The 15,669-nt window shown below is 41.5% G+C and overlaps 2 protein-coding genes across 8 annotated transcripts in view; one reads left to right on the top strand and one right to left on the bottom strand.

Annotated features, from left to right (window-relative positions):
* ZC3H12B (zinc finger CCCH-type containing 12B) overlaps window positions 1-11,432 on the bottom strand; it is a 32,308-nt gene extending 20,876 nt beyond the window's left edge. For 3 of the 5 annotated variants that reach the window (XM_015860085.2, XM_015860084.2, XM_015860082.2), the window contains exon 1: window positions 32-145. The gene's annotated coding sequence lies outside the window, so the exon portion shown is untranslated. Of the gene's footprint in view, window positions 1-31; window positions 146-7,659 lie in introns of those variants that run through there. The other 2 variants (XM_032444604.1, XM_015860086.2) reach the window with 2 other exon arrangements.
* ZC4H2 (zinc finger C4H2-type containing) lies at window positions 2,548-14,934 on the top strand. 3 transcript variants are annotated; one of them, XM_032444605.1, is made up of 5 exons: window positions 2,548-2,658; window positions 11,479-11,650; window positions 12,682-12,854; window positions 13,403-13,565; window positions 14,546-14,934. In XM_032444605.1, exons 2-5 carry the CDS (start codon window positions 11,495-11,497, stop codon window positions 14,657-14,659), a joined length of 606 nt encoding a protein of 201 aa, XP_032300496.1. In that variant the 5' UTR covers window positions 2,548-2,658; window positions 11,479-11,494; the 3' UTR covers window positions 14,660-14,934. The 3 variants fall into 3 exon arrangements, with proteins under 3 accessions (XP_032300496.1, XP_015715708.1, XP_015715707.1); XM_015860221.2 differs by lacking the exon at window positions 2,548-2,658 and adding an exon at window positions 6,484-6,925; XM_015860222.2 differs by lacking the exons at window positions 2,548-2,658; window positions 13,403-13,565 and adding an exon at window positions 6,478-6,925.
* Window positions 14,935-15,669: the final 735 nt, after the last annotated feature.

Below are 15,669 nucleotides of genomic sequence, written 5' to 3'. Positions count from 1 at the left end.
TCGCCACCCCTCTCCTCAGCCGGGGCCTCACCCGCTGTTGTCGCTGCAGACGCCACCCGTGGCTCCTTGCGGAATCTGGCGGCGGAACGGCGAGGGACGGCGCGGCTCGGCGCGGCCGCGGCACGGGCCCCACGCCGACCGCTCCCGCCGCATGGAGGGGGAAGGACAGTCCGGAGTGAGGGGAGAGGGTTGGAGGGAGAGGGAGGCAAAGCCCGGGCGGGACGGGGTAGGGAAAGACGGGGAAAGGTACGGCGGTACGGCTCAGCGCCGGCGGGAGCGCGGACGCCGCTGCCTCCGCCTCATCCCTGCCCGCGCCTCTGCCGGGCCAACGCCGCTGCCCGGGCGCCGTCGCTTAGCAACCGCGCCCAGCCCCCGCTGCTGCAGGCGCCCGATTCCTCGCGGCACCCGCGCGCTCCCGGAGGCAGCGCACGCGTCGCCCGGCCGCAGGAGCGCGCGCAGCCTTCCGCTCCTGCCCTGCGCAAGGGCGGTGCGGGCGCCTATCCGCCTATCCCGCCTATCCCAGTCACGAGCGGCGCTACTACGCCTGCTAAGGGGCTTGTCCGCCGTGTTTTGCCGAGGAAGGCCGCTATTAAGTTATAATCTTGCGCGTAACCGTGTTACAGCTCAAGAGTCCGTTGGAAATAAGTCCCCGAGTGGGTGATGTGCTCGAGTTACACAAAAGAATGGGAAAAAGACTATCTGGTGCCTTTATTGAAATGGGCCTGGCTGGAGGAAGGGTGACATGCAATACTAGGGGTGTTTTCCCAGTTGTGCAGGTTAGTGGGGTGGAGGATGAAATAAAAGACTGAATTCTGGGGTGTGTTACTAAGAGAGTTGCCAGCAGATCAAGGGAAGTGATCCTCCCTCTCTACTGTGCTGTGGTGAGGCTGCGTTTAGGCTGTTGTGTCCAGTTCTGGGCTCCCTGGTTCAAAACAGACAGATCTCTTAGGAGAAGTCTGGCAGAGGGCCACGAGATGATGAAGGGCCTGGAGCATCTCCCATGTGAGGAAAGACTGAGTAACCTGGGTCTGTTCAGCCTAGGGAAGACTTGAGGGGGGATCAGATAAATGTTTATAAACACCTGAAGGGAGGTGGATGGCAAATGGATGAGGCCAAGCTCTTCTTGGTGGAGCAATGGGACAACGAGCAATGGCCTAAAACTTGAACACAGGAAGTTCTGTACTGACGTGGAAGAACTTCTTTAGGGTAGGGGTGATGGAGCACTGGAACAGGTTGCCCAGGGAAGTTGTAGAGTCTCCTTCAATGGAGATACTGGAGACCCAGCTGAATGCCTACCTGTGCCATCTGTTGTAGAGTACCTGCTTTAGCAGAGGGTTTGGACTCTATGATCTCTTGAGGTCCTTATCCCTGCAACTCTGTGATTTTGTGAAATGTAGATATGTTTAAGCCCACCTTTGTAATGTGCCAAGAGTAACATAATGCAGGATTGTGAACTGGCACATCTAAGCTATTGATGGATGCTCTCACAGCATACATTGAAGGATTAACCAAAGAAATCAACGATGCTTCAAGAGCTGACAAAATGACCTTAAATCTCGGAGCTGGCATGCTGTTTGCACCTGTCAGCGCTGCTGGTGACTGTCTCTGGCTTCCCAAATCTTCCTGAAAACAACATTTTGCTTAAGATATATCCTTCCAGTTGTGGGGGAAAAGTCCAGCAGATGTGATTATATTTTGATGGTTCAAAAAACACATGTGGTGCAGCAAAAATCAAGTTATATTTTAAAAACTCGGGAATTGGAAGTAACTTTGATAACTTAGGATGCGCAATTTTGACTTGTTTGCTTTTTGATGTTTAAATTTGGCAACATTGCTACCCATTCTACACATTACAATCCAGCTGTATGTTACCAAAGCTCGGTCCTGTTGTGTGTTTTAACAAGGGATCTTTTCCATTAGCATTTCATGATGGTATCAGGCTTTCTTCCAATGCATTTGCTACTTCTATACATGCTACTTCTTTCACAAAACATGTTGCACGCAGTCCATACAAATTTTCATGTTCCTTCCTGTCTCCAAATTCTGCTGTCAGCTGAGCAGCATTATGAACTACTAAATGTCTGTTTTATCATCAAAAAAGAAATTATACAGATTGTCTGTTTTAACTCTCTGATATTTATCTAGAAGGATGTTTCAGATGCACTGATAAAAGTATAGACAAAATGTACAACATTATTATATATATTTCACCTGTATACATTGCTCAGTCATACAAACTAATTTTAAAGAAATTATAATAGGCTATCAGGATATTCTTTGTGTCGTTATGAGCTTTCTGTAATGAGGAAAGAATGTAATGGTTTTTTTTAAAAGGAAATAGTGAATAAATAAAAAGATATGCGGTAGCATGTTAAATCCAGAACATACTGGGGGCGGGGGGAAAAGTCACCATTGCATCCAGCATTGTACAGTTGATTACTGTAGTGAGGATGATTACAAATGTGATGTAGTGGCAATGCTCAGTCATGGCCTGGAGCAGTGATGGAGCACCTGATGGGAAGACAGAGCTGGCCCAGGGGAGATCAGGTGCATGCAGCGTACCCGAGTGATGGAAGGTGCGGAGCCAGGATGCACCCCTTCCAGACCTCATTTAAGGTCTAGCGGCAGAGGTCCCTGTGTACCCAATGCCTTCTGAAGGTAAGCAAGTTCTTTTCTTTGACTCTGTGCTGTTGCATTTGAGCAAGTCATTGCTTGCTGCAGCAAAGGTCTTTGATGCTCTGTTGTTATTGCTGTGCTTTCCATTGTGTTACAGTATTACATGTGGGGAAAAGAAGTTATTCTTGCAATCTTGTGCTCAGTATGTGGAGTAGTATGGTGGCACTGATTTTTGTCTGTAGTGTATGTCTATTAGTGCCTGGTTTTGAAGGTTCAAACGGAAGCAGGGTTGAAGTTTTCAGGACCAGAAAATCAAGAGGTTTTTTTTTTTTGTTTGATTGATTGTTTGTTTGTTTAAATGGCAGTTGTGTAAGTCCTTCAGTTTCTGTTGGAAAATAAATCAATGTATGTTTGGAGAGAACCATTATTTATTTCCCTATATCTAAGTTTGTAGATAGCACCAGAATAGGCACAATACATCAGTGCAGTGCTTTCAGAACATACAAAGAACTGTCAGACCTATTTTATATTCAATGAAATGTGAAACACAGACATGTGAAGGTACTTTCTGAACTGTAAGTATTAACATCAGAGCTGAAAGAGTAATCTGGATGTACAGATCCTTGGCCCTCACCTCTGCCTTTAGAGCAACATGCCTCATGACGTCCAGATTTTACTTTGCAATTTGGAAAATGATTTTCTATCTCTAGTGACACTAGGGATCCCAGAGTGTACTAACACCACGATATAGACAAATCTCTCCAGGCTCTTCCTCACCTGGTCACCTCAACTGATAGCAGTGGTGCAAGTACATACTCCTCTCTTTCTCCTCTGTCAGGTTGCTAAAAATTACTCTGAAAAAGTATTCAGAAATTTGACCATAATAGACCTCATATAAAAGTCTATATTATTCATTGATGGGGGGGGGGGGGAATAAAGCACCATTTCCCAAACCAGCAAGAGTTGAAAGAATATCACACCTCAAATATTGTGTTCAGTTTTGAGCCCCGCACTANCCATTTCCCAAACCAGCAAGAGTTGAAAGAATATCACACCTCAAATATTGTGTTCAGTTTTGAGCCCCGCACTACGAGAAAGACATCAGGGCCCTGGAACACATCCAGAGAAGGGCAACAGAACTGGTGTGGGGTCTGGAGCACAAGTCTTATGAGGAGTGGCTCAGGGAGCTGGGACTGTTTAGTCTGGAGGAGGCTCAGGAGACCTCATTGCTCCCTATAACTACATGAAGGGAGGTTGTGATGAGGAGGGGCTTGGCCTTTTCTCCCAGGCAACAAACAGGACCCGAGGAAATGGCCACAAGTTGTACTAGAAGAGGTTTAGATAGGGCATAAGGGAAAAGTTTTTCTCTCAGAGAGCGGTCAGGCACTGGAATGGCTGCCCAGGGAGGTGGTGGAATCTCTATCCCTGGCAGTGCTCAAGAGGTGTCTGGATGAGGAGCTACAAGATGTGTTTTAGTGGTTTGTGGTAGCAGTGGTGATGGGAGGATGGTTGGACTGGATGATTTTGTAGGTCCTTTCCAACCTTGTGATTCTGTGATTCTATGATTCTAATATGCAAAGCAAATTCACTGTACTTCATGGGCAACATAGGGTAGAGAGCCCAGGAAGACAGATGTGATGATTTCACAACTGAGAGAACAGTGGGATATGTTTGTTACCACAGCAGGCCCTGACTTCATGTGGATGCAGTGCTGAAGCTAATTGCATGCTACTAAATATTGCTATTTATCTAGAGACTGATTTAAAGCCTGCTGAAAGCAATGGCTAGCTATTCTGTTGATATGAAATAGTCTGCCTTAAGCCTTAATTTATTTTGAATTCTTCGAAGGATTGCTTCTTCCTTTTGTTATTCTAAAGCCAATGTTTTTTAGTTTTGCACAAATGATTAAATATATTATTATCAGTGGAAAAAATAATCAGGGAGCTGCAGGGTTCTGATGTCATACACAAGTGCCGCATGAATGACCTGATGGCAACCTGTCACCTTCCCTTCTACGAACCTGAATCCCTTTTGTTAACAGAATGTTTTACAATTTTCTCATTTGCTTTAATTTTTGTGCCCAGTTTCTCAGTAGGTTTTTTGTGTTTGTTTTGAACAATGCATGTCATTTCCAAAGGAAGCAAGTGATATTTCTTCCATAGTTTTCATCTTAGCTCAGCTGAGTATGTAAGAGAAAACTGTATGATTCCTCAACATGACACTCAGTACATGACAAAGTTATTGACAATATTTGATATAAATACATAAGAAATTGAATGGGAATACAGCTCAGTTTCTTCAAATTAAATGAATGGGTGTATAAATATTTACAGATTAATAGGAGTTACTCCTCTGAAGCCCCAAGCAAATAAAAATTACAGATTAGGTACTTCTTCAGATCTGTTTTCCAGCCCTCCCAGCAGCCATATGAATCTCACACCTCATCCCTTCTCCACGCAACCCTCCTGGCTGCCTGCCTTATCTCATTCTCAGTAATTCTTGGTGATGGATTATCCTCCTCTGTGACACACTCTTTCATTTTCTGGCCCTTTCAAGAGTGCTTTCTCTAACACGAAAACCCACTGCAGACACTTGAATTCACGTCTGTGTATGATAGCTCATCCAGTTCCCAGGCCCTTGGCCATCTCTGAAAGGACACTAAAGAAGATGACAAGGAGCAGGCTGTTGTAGTAGAAGGATATGCCACAGTTGTAATGGTAACTCAGTGCTGATCATTGCAAAACCCCTGTCTCAAAGCAGGGATCTGCAGTACCTGGGTTAATGTGGACAGCATTATGTGAATAGTTCTTAAGAATGACTCAGAGACTCCTCTACTGTCCGGATGTGCTTTCCTACTGAAAAACTCTGTCAGATTTTTTTCTGAAATCTGTCCAAACCTTTCTGTTTGGCTTATTAAATAATTTGTAGACTTCTTTCTCATCTGACCAGTGGATTATTTACTATGATAAATTTTTAACAGGTTTTCAGAGGGGAAAACTATTGTTATTATAGGTGCCATCTATTCCATCCAGAGTTGCTCAGAGCTGGAGTCAGAGCATGACCCTACTGTGGCTCACGCTCTGCTTATTACCTCATATTCTAGTCTGCTAGTATTCCAGGCACAAATATTCACATGGGAGGGGGACCTAAAGTCTGCGACTGTGTATGCAACAGACACGAGACATTTAGTTCTGTGACCACAAGTCCTGAATCAAGCAAATCAAGCAAGTGCCATGCTACTTTGGCAACACTGTCACATATAGGTGCATTTCATGTTCCCCAAAACTCTTATCAGTCTTGCTGCTTTCCTCTACATTATGTCCATTTTTACTTGCCTTTCATATGTAACAGATCGGTAATATATCCCACTTTAATTGCCCTGCTCTCATTGGCCTCATGCTACTGACTGATGAGTGGTCCAGTGTATTCATTAGACTATGATACTAATGCTTGTACACGTAAACATGCTTAAGCTGAAGACTGTATGATCCATTTTTCCCTGCTGTGAAGGCCTTGAGATTTCACTTGTTATAATATACTGCTCTTTCAACCCAGCATGACCACAAAAACCGGGAAACTACTGGGTAATTGTTAGGGTATACTTGTGAAGAATCATCAATTTATCCTGGCATTCGCATACTGTTTTTCTTTTCAAAACTAAAAATGCTACAAATAGTGGCAGAAATGCAAAAGAAAATCCCAAAGAACAAGATATATCTCTACTGAAATCCAGATTCTCTCCTAAATCAGAACAGCTAGGAGAACACAGCATAGTAGTAATAATGGATATAGCATGCTTTGGGGGGGACGGGGACGAGGGGGAGGGGGAGGAGGGAAGGAAATGTACGTTAAAATCATCATCACATCAAATAATCCCTTCATGCTTATTCCACGATTTTAATGAAATGCTTAATATTGCACAGACCTCAGGAGGGCACCTCATTCCCTCTTTGCACTCCTAACAACCTTTGACGTAATGAGGAGATACAAGCTGATTTAAAAAATACTTGCAGGAAGAAGGATGGGGGAAGCTGTGCTTTGCATTGTGGGTGTTGTAGTCTTTCTGCCGACCGCCTGCCTAGGCAGTTTGAGGAAGCTGGACTCTAAGTCCCATAGCTCCCACTAGAGCCTACCGCACAGGCTCAGAGACCGTATGGTAGGAGGTGGTGACTACGTTGTGTCTATTGTATGTATTGTTTTTTTTCCCCCTGGCATTTTGTACATTCCACAGTAGATTTAAATCCGGAGTGAAAAGCATGGCAGATGAGCAAGAGATCATGTGCAAACTCGAGAGCATCAAGGAGATCAGGTATGTTTGCTTTGTGCTGCATCAGTTACGTGAAGCAGCTTTCTCCTCGGGGAAGTGAATTAGTTGCATCGATCTGAAAGTAGCTATTGTGCTACTGAGGGAAAGAAAACCACCCCAAGTTTTATGATAAGAGCTAAAAATACATTTTTCAAGTTAGAAAAGGAACATCTAGAGCTGGGAAATGCCAGTAGAATGTGCAGCAAACGGCAGCAATGGTCGTAGGTTTCCAGAGAATTAGCTCGTTAATACCATAACAAGGAAAAGCATGAAGGTGGGAAAGGCAGATTCAACCCCGTGCAGCTGGGGGAGAGGTGTTTGGCTGTGGATGCTTTCTCTTAAGCTCTTCGGATTATAATTTCTTATCTCTAAATCTCTCTGTTGTAAATTCACTGTTTTGCCTCATTCCGTCTCACCATTCTCCCTCCACCGGCAGAAGCCTTAACAGGTTGGGAAATGAAGGGGTTGTCACGGAAAGATGAGGATGGGTGTGCCCCAAAGAATGGCATGGAGTGAGTGTCTGAGCAGGACTGGGACGGCTGAGTGCAGCGGGGCTGAGACTCGGGGGTGGTCGTGGGGCTGCTCAGCTGCCAGGGCAGAGGAGGTTGTACTGCTCTAAGATTGCGGCCTGTGGGGGAGCGTGGAGTGTGTGTGTCTGCTGGAAGAGGGAAGCGTCTGAGCCTGTGAAGCAGTCAGTGCTTAAGACGGGCAGGGAAAGATAGCAGAAGCCTTCCTACCTGCTGTTTCTGGCTGCCGCTCCGAAGAGATGATCCGAGCTGTGTGCCGAGGTTGGGATGAACAGGGAAACACCAGCACTAGGCATTTTCTGTCATCATCTGGAGGATCTGCAACAAAGGCAGGCGGCTGGCTTGCTCTGCTGTTCTGTGCAATGTGATACAACAGGAATTTGTATATAGTGCTCTCCATACAGCATATCTAACAGGATGCATTGAAAGAGGAAGGGATCGTAAACAACAATTCATGGCTTCATTTGCTCAGAGATATGTTTTTCTAAGCGTTAGGTATGACATAGTCATTCTTGGACGTAGGACTAAGTAAGGCCTAAACTGTCAATATTTAGCAGAAATTAATGTATCCAAAGCCAGAACATCTTACAAAGAAAGCGTGGGCAGCAGTCTGAAATGAAGCTGGGAGCTGAAGGGTGAGCTGGTGGTGGGTAACCGTCCAAGTGGCAAGAAGTGTTTTGGAGCATGACAGCTGAAGAGAGGCTGCTGGCCGGTATGTTTGCAGGATAGGCCAGTGGACAAAGGAGCTGCTGCCTGTCTCTGCACGAAAGTTGCTTTAGAGATGTCTTTCTGCCTGGCACCTCTAATAAACACTCTTTACCCATGTAAAGGGGTGAAGAAGACAACAGTGTATAGGCCTTCGCCGTTTTCATGCTATACCATGAAGATGAACAAAGAGCAGGCAAACATATTCATGTGTCTAGCATTCCAAGACTACATGTGGGGAAAGGTGGGATAGTACCTGCTTTGCAGAGTAAGAGCAGTGCTTTTCTAGTCAGATATTAGGCATGCTCTTTTACAATAGAGGTGTAGATATGACCTATTTGAGGTCCAATTATTATAACACCAAATTTAAATATCTCATTAAATTATCTTTCCAGAGAGAGTGGTATCTTGTTTTCGGAAATTTATGGTGCAATCTGTTTTCTGATAATGTATTTAATTAGTACATTAGCACTGCAATTAAGACGTTTTTTAGGTTAGTTTATGGTATAAGACACTGAATGTGACATGAATAGCTTTACTAGATGATGATGTATCAGTAAATTTTCTTGAACATAGTTGAAATTAAAACAAGCAAGCAAAAATCCTGCTTGAGGCATTGGTGTCAATTTTGAGTTTCCTTTCACAAAAAGTGGTCAAAAAACTACCTATTTAAAATATCTGTTAATTATGTGAAAATATAACAAAATAACTACGAGACTTTCTTATGCTTACAAAGCAAATACACCTTTGATAGATTTGGCAGGCTTTCTTTTATTTTGCATTCAGGGTACTATTCTACAGGCAGAGGGAAAAAACAAACGTTACTATTGAAATAAAAGAAATTGCTTATTTTTGCCGGTGTTCTCTGTCATATTAAAGGCAGCTCACTTGGATTTTTGATTGAATTCTGGAATCTGATTCTGAAAACATACTTTCCTGGATGCACACAAATATACACAATTAGCATGGAATTAATGCTGTCAGTAAAAGTATAAGCCCCCAGTCCAGATGTATCTGCACATACTTATTGATATGCATTAAGTAAATTAACTTAATCCTAGCTGTAAAATTAAGCAAATATGTAAAGACTGGACCTCAGTGTTCTGACCAGAAGATCAGAGAGTGTGTGTGAACTTATCCACAGCAGATGCCAGCTTCACTGCTTAATGTCATACTGGGACACAAATTACTACTGTTATCTTTGCAGTCAAAGAACTTAAATAGAAGGGCAAAGAACAAGAGGGCAGAATTCATTAGGCAGTATAGAAATCACAATATTGGTTTTTGTTTCGAAGTATCATTGCCTGTTACCTGATGCTAATATAAAGGGCTTTAATTATGTTCACTTTTTCTTTCCTAATACTAAAAGCCAATTGTTTGATCCGAAATAATCCCCTGCAACTCATTTAGTGTAGCAGTTTGGCAGAGGATGCCTAGTAACAGTGTGAAAGGTAATCTGTTTCCATCCTGTTAGATAAATGCTTGTCATAAACACAAGAGTGGAAACTCAGAACAAATCCTCCTAGTTTCAGCAATCAAAGCTACCACTACTAAATGAGTGTTTCAAATAAATAATGTCTGGCGAAAACAAGGGTAAATGTTTAGATTATACTTTTAATGGGGTATTTCCACATTTAAAGTGGAGGATGGCAATGACCTCTTTTATGAGTATAACTTCAATATTTATAGTAAGTATAGCTGTACATCAAATGAAAAAAAAAACCAAAACCAAAAACAAATTGCTAAATAAATCTTTGTCCATAAATCCCATTTCAAATTTCATTTATTCATCTGTAAAAATTGGGTATATATAAGTGCAGCTTGTTTTTGTTCAAAGGTTGTTTGTTTGTTTTTTTAAGACACGCTGTGTATATTTTAAGAAACTTGACGTGTTTAGGTGATCTCCTCTGGCTGTGTGATGTGTCATCTTCACCCTACTTTTGATTCCTAATCAAGTTTTGAAGGTTGAAATTAGTCCATCTGTCTGCCCCACCATGTTGCCTGCTAAAGCATGTCCCTAAGTACTACATCTACCCTTTGCTTGAGCACCTCCAAGGTGGTGTCACTTCCCTGGGCTACCTAGTCCATTGCCTAACCACTTTATCTGAGAAAAAAATCTTCCTGATATCCACCATAAAAAAAGTTATTTATGATATCTTCTGTAGCTTCATAAGCTCCTGAAATAAAAGAGGGAACATCTGAAGCTGTAATTCTTGGAATAGATGACCACAGCTGGTTGTCCCAGGGACTGACCGAGTTTTCTCCCTTGGTCTTCAGCAAGTGGTGGAAGCCTGTTGTGCCAGTTCCTTGTGGTGTTTCAGTGATGTCTCAGGCAGTCAATAAAAGGGTTGCAAAAACTTGGGGCATAAGCATATGTTGCACCAATTGAGGCTAATTTGGAAAACAGGAACAAGGAGACTGAGAGGATTCACAGTCACAATGCGAGTGTCCCCAAGAGGAAGGGTGACAGAGGGGAAGCTCTGGTCAAAGACAAGAATCTATTATAGATGTCTGCCATGTACTTTAAAGACTAGCCCTTAGACTAGCTCTAAAATTTTGTTAGAATGAGAGAAAACAGGATTGGTGTGAAATCCTTGTTCTTAGCTTTTTCTGCTCCTCTGGAAGTCCACTCCTTGTAATCTACAGAGTACGTTCTAGTCATCTTTGCTATTCATGTTGAAATTGAATCAAACTTGCTCCACTTTGTGTGAGGATGAGGAAAATTAAATACAAAACACAAACTCCCTTTTCCCCAGCTCTTTCTTACATTGTGTCCATATGTCCATAGGAAGTGTACTGTGTAATGAACAAAATCTGGAGATCAATGTAGTAGGTGTTATGTGACTAAAAAGGAATTCTGCATTCTTGTTTGATTCACACGAGGTGAAGCAAGGGATCCCAGGAGTCTTTATTACATGTTTGAAAAGTGATATTGTAGGTTGTTCTTATAAATGCTTAACTACTGTTGGGTTATTGGCTATGGCATGTCGTATTCTGACCTCTGGTACAGAAATACATTGTGAATGTGACCAAGAGCAAGAACATGCTGTTTGCTCTGTTCAGCAAACTGGACAGTTGCTGGATCATGACAGCAGTATGCTGTTCTGCTTCTTAAAAATAAATAAAAAACAAACCAGAATGCAGAATGTGTTCAGAAATATTTACAAATATGTGAGAAGTACTCAATAAGTGTTATTTTTCACCCCTGTCTATTACTGATGCCTGCTTCGTATATTCATTCACCTACAATGTGACGGCTCACAATAATATTTTACCATTACTTACTACTGTCCCTTTGTATTTGTAATTATTTTTGGGATCCAGGAATAAGACTTTACAGATGGAAAAAATAAAGGCACGACTGAAAGCAGAGTTTGAAGCCCTGGAATCTGAGGAGAGGCACCTGAAAGAATACAAACAAGAAATGGACCTGCTGCTGCAAGAGAAGATGGCACATGTGGAGGAGCTGCGTCTGATCCATGCTGATATTAATGTGGTATGCAACAGTCCAGGTGCAGACAGTCTGTGACAGTTTTATGTGAATAAAGCTGCAAGTTGTTGAATTACACGTCAGTGTATGATTACTGGTACAGTTGTCTGCACTTTAGAACACAACGCCATTCTAGGATCCTACAAAGTAAATTTAATATAGGAAGTCTTTTTTTTTTTTTTTCCCCTGTCTGCTTTGCCTGAGGTATTTTATGATGTTGGCATGGAAGGTATTTGGATGAAAGGGCTGGATGACCAAGTCTATTGTAGAATTTCACCAGTAGTCAAAGTAACTTCATTCTGGCAGTCCCATAGAAAATGATTCTTTTAGTCTTTTCTCATTTAGCAGCTAGAGGCAGCTAGTTGGGATTTTTGACTTTGTTATTGTTGTTGTTTTGGAAGAAAAGGTATTTTGGGAAAATGTGTGATATTTGTGAAGCTGTTAGAAAGAGCTGATCTTCATCACTGAGTGGAACCACAAGACATTACCTTAGTACAGTAAGAAGCACCAGCCTGAAGGGAATTAATACAAATAAGAGAAAAACAGCTTATAAAGAAGGAATACTAGTCAACTAGAAGGGCTAAGTGGAAAGTTCATTACTTTAGGGCACTGACGTGACTGTACCGTGAATTTTAGCTCTGAAGTTATCTATGCTTTGCACCACAGACAAAACATTCTCACATTACAAGCAAGTACAAGCTATGCACTGGATGCACAGGCTGCAAATATTTTTCAATTGAATTTTCTGTTCCTCTACCTAGTTGCATAACTTTTCTCAGTAAGTTTCATCCTCTCTTTCTTTTCTCTAACATGGTCTTTTTCTGCCTCTTTTTCCATTTACTGCAGTAAGAGAAGCAGGAACCTTTTCTTAGCTTGCTAATTAACTCCTAACCAAAACTCTTTGCTTGACTATTGTATTGTTTTCAGTCTTTTCCAACTTGGGTGAGAAAAAGCTTTTCTTTTTGGCACAGTTTCTTTGCTCAGAGAGCTATTGAAAGAACTGTCCTTTTAAAACCATATTAATCCTTCTGTTTCAGATGGAGAATACTATCAAGCAGTCTGAGAATGATCTCAATAAACTCTTGGAATCAACTCGTCGCCTGCATGAGGAGTACAAGCCCCTAAAGGAGCATGTGGATGCTCTGCGAATGACACTGGGCTTGCAGAGGCTGCCAGATTTATGTGAGGAAGAGGAGAAACTGTCCCTTGAGTAAGTCTCCAAAGCAAACGCTGTCGGACTTTACACCATTTTTTCATTCTACTGATTATTTTGCCATTATATTTTTGTTGGCAGATGGAAGAAAGGACTTCAGAGGCACTGGATTTGCTCAGAAATAGTTTTCCATTGAAAGCAGCTAGACACTACAAATTTATGCATCTATTATATTAAAATATTAACTTCAACAGAATAAAATATAAACATAGGTTTTCAGAAGTGAATCTAACACTAATAAACATAAAGTGTGTGCATTATACATTTTATAGCCTATTGGATTTATATTCAGTTATGAATCAGGATGCGTTAGAAACTTAGAGTTGTTGCCATTCTTCTGAAATCTTTCTGATGTGTACAAATGCAAAGGAAAATACTAACAATTATATTTACAGACTAATTGTGTCGAAATGTAGGCAATTTGACTCTAGTGGAAGAATGTAGCATGGAAATACAAACCGTTGTACTTTAACACCAATTTTTCCGTAAAATAATGGCGTCCAGAAGGTGCTTATTTTTAATTATTTATTTATTTATTGGTCTAGCTACTTTGAAAAGCAGAAAGCAGAATGGCAGACAGAACCACAGGAGCCTCCCATCCCAGAGTCTCTGGCTGCAGCTGCAGCAGCTGCCCAACAACTGCAGGTGGCTAGGAAGCAAGATACCAGACAGACAGCAACGTTCAGACAACAGCCACCTCCAATGAAGGTTAGGAAATTGAATGTGCTGGGTTTTTTCTTTTCTTTTGTGTCACTGGCATATGCAGTGCTTGTAAATTTGATCAGTATTTACAAAAAGGAAAAACAATGTGCCCTGATTCTGATCTTTTCTGTAGAGGTTCAAATCAGTAGCAACCCCAGTTGACTTAAACTAGTAGCCCCAGTCACTGAGGATTAGGGACAAGGCTCTGCTTTATTTGACTAGTTTATGACCCAAGACACTCCATAGCAATGCAAGACTAATGTATGGATTAATTCAAACTAACCGTAAGCACTTAAGGGAGGTGTACTATCATCAACAGTTATACTCAGCTCTATCTGTGGTCACTTAAAAAAAAAAGAAAAAAGTAATTCTACAGGGGTATCTATCCCAATCAGGTTCCAAAGATTCGCTGATTGAGAGGTTAAACTGAGGTAAGTATATTTCATAGTTATGTACTTCATGGTACTTCAAGTTTAGGGCAAGGTCAGCAAAAAACTTTCTGAGAGCAATATGCTTCATTCAAATGGAAGTTAAAGGGTTTAGTATGAGACAAAACAGACTGCTGTATCTTGTGTTGCATGTGTAGAATTCATCTAACCACGCTCTCTGTCTTGAATTCTGTGGAACTGCAGTCAGCTTTCACTTTAACTTCTGGCTCAGTGAGATGTTACTCACACAGATGTCTTTAAAACATGCAGAAAGCTTAAAAATAATGATAATAAAAAAATTCATGCTGAAATTTTAAATTCAAGCCTGAAGCATGTGTTTGCTGACTTGTAGCTTCACTTCAATGAGATACTCTTCTTTTTTAGTTGGCCTTGTTTTTCAGAGATCTGGAAATCCAAATTGGCTTTGGTTTGCCTTTGAAAGCAAGAAGTCTGTGTTATTTTTTTTCTGTACTGTATCTTAGGATATGATACCCAATAACTAATGTATCAGTGCCACTCTAAATGTTTATAACGAAAGGCTGCAATGTTGCATTTCAGGCCTGTTTGTCCTGTCACCAACAAATACATCGGAATGCACCAATTTGCCCGCTCTGCAAAGCAAAAAGTCGATCTCGGAATCCCAAAAAGCCCAAAAGGAAACAGGACGAATGAAACTCAGAAGACTGCTGAGCAAAGTGTGACCTTCTCCAATACCATTCCAGTAGAACTGTAAATGTGGCCAGACTTTACTGAAGTACAGACACAAGTACGACCAATCTATTGTTTTCTATCAATGCAATGTAAGCACAATGTTCCTGTTCTGTTTTAATTTTGTTCTGATTCTTAGGATGTTTTAGGAAAATAAGTAGTAATGGTGCTACGGTTTAATGTTTCTATCATTCTATTTTTTGGATTCCTAAGCAATATAGAATTCTTCTTAATTCTTATTCTTATCCTAGGCTATGCTTATTGGCCAAATGCAGTTACCACAGATACTTTTATGTCCTGTTTTTCATAGAATTATAGAATGGCTTGGGTTGGAAGGGACTTCAAGGATTATGAAGCTCCACCCTCCCTGCCACAGGCAGGGCCACCAACCTCCACATTTAATACCAGCCCGGGCTGCCCAGGACCCATCCAACCTGGCCATGAACACCTCCAGGGATTGATGGGGCATCCACAGCCTCTCTGGGCAGCCTGTGCCAGCACCTCACCACTCTCTCTGTGAAGAACTTCCCCTTGACATTCAACCTAAGTCTTCCTTCCTTCAATTTAAAACCATTTCCCCTTGTCCTTTCAAATAGTTGACTTTTTAAAGGTAGATGTTACTAAAAGATTATTCAATCTTCTTCTGATAACAGGAGATCATTTGAAATGCAGAAAAAAATGGTTGGTTTGTGTTACTAACGAACAATTTGTTTTCCAAGCTAGTAGTATTGCATAGCCTTAGGTATCAAATATTGTGTGTTTTTCCCTTTGCTTTTTTAATTCACAGGAAAAACTGTTTATACAAGAAATCAGTGCACTAAGGACACAAGTGAATTTTTATTTACTGGAGTTTGACTGTACTTCCAATCAAATTTGGCTTAAAGTTTGGAAAAGGGATCCAGTCATAGCCTGTGTATGAATTAACTAAAAATGGCAAGATGATAAAGCAGTGCACATGATAAGGTGGTCTTATT

Source organism: Coturnix japonica, chromosome 4 (assembly GCF_001577835.2).
Source record: "Coturnix japonica isolate 7356 chromosome 4, Coturnix japonica 2.1, whole genome shotgun sequence".
Classification (NCBI taxonomy): Eukaryota; Metazoa; Chordata; class Aves; order Galliformes; family Phasianidae; genus Coturnix; species Coturnix japonica.
The sequence above is the reverse complement of the archived record's forward strand: the minus strand, read 5'-3'. Positions and strand labels throughout refer to the sequence as shown.

Excerpts from the sequence above, each read along its gene's own strand:
- ZC4H2 (XM_015860221.2), top strand. The coding sequence starts at position 6,873 with ATGGCAGATGAGCAAGAGATCATGTGCAAACTCGAGAGCATCAAGGAG. Across the intron at positions 11,651-12,681 it reads TCCATGCTGATATTAATGTG|ATGGAGAATACTATCAAGCA; the intron begins GTATGCAACAGT and ends CTTCTGTTTCAG. Across the intron at positions 13,566-14,545 it reads AACAGCCACCTCCAATGAAG|GCCTGTTTGTCCTGTCACCA; the intron begins GTTAGGAAATTG and ends GTTGCATTTCAG.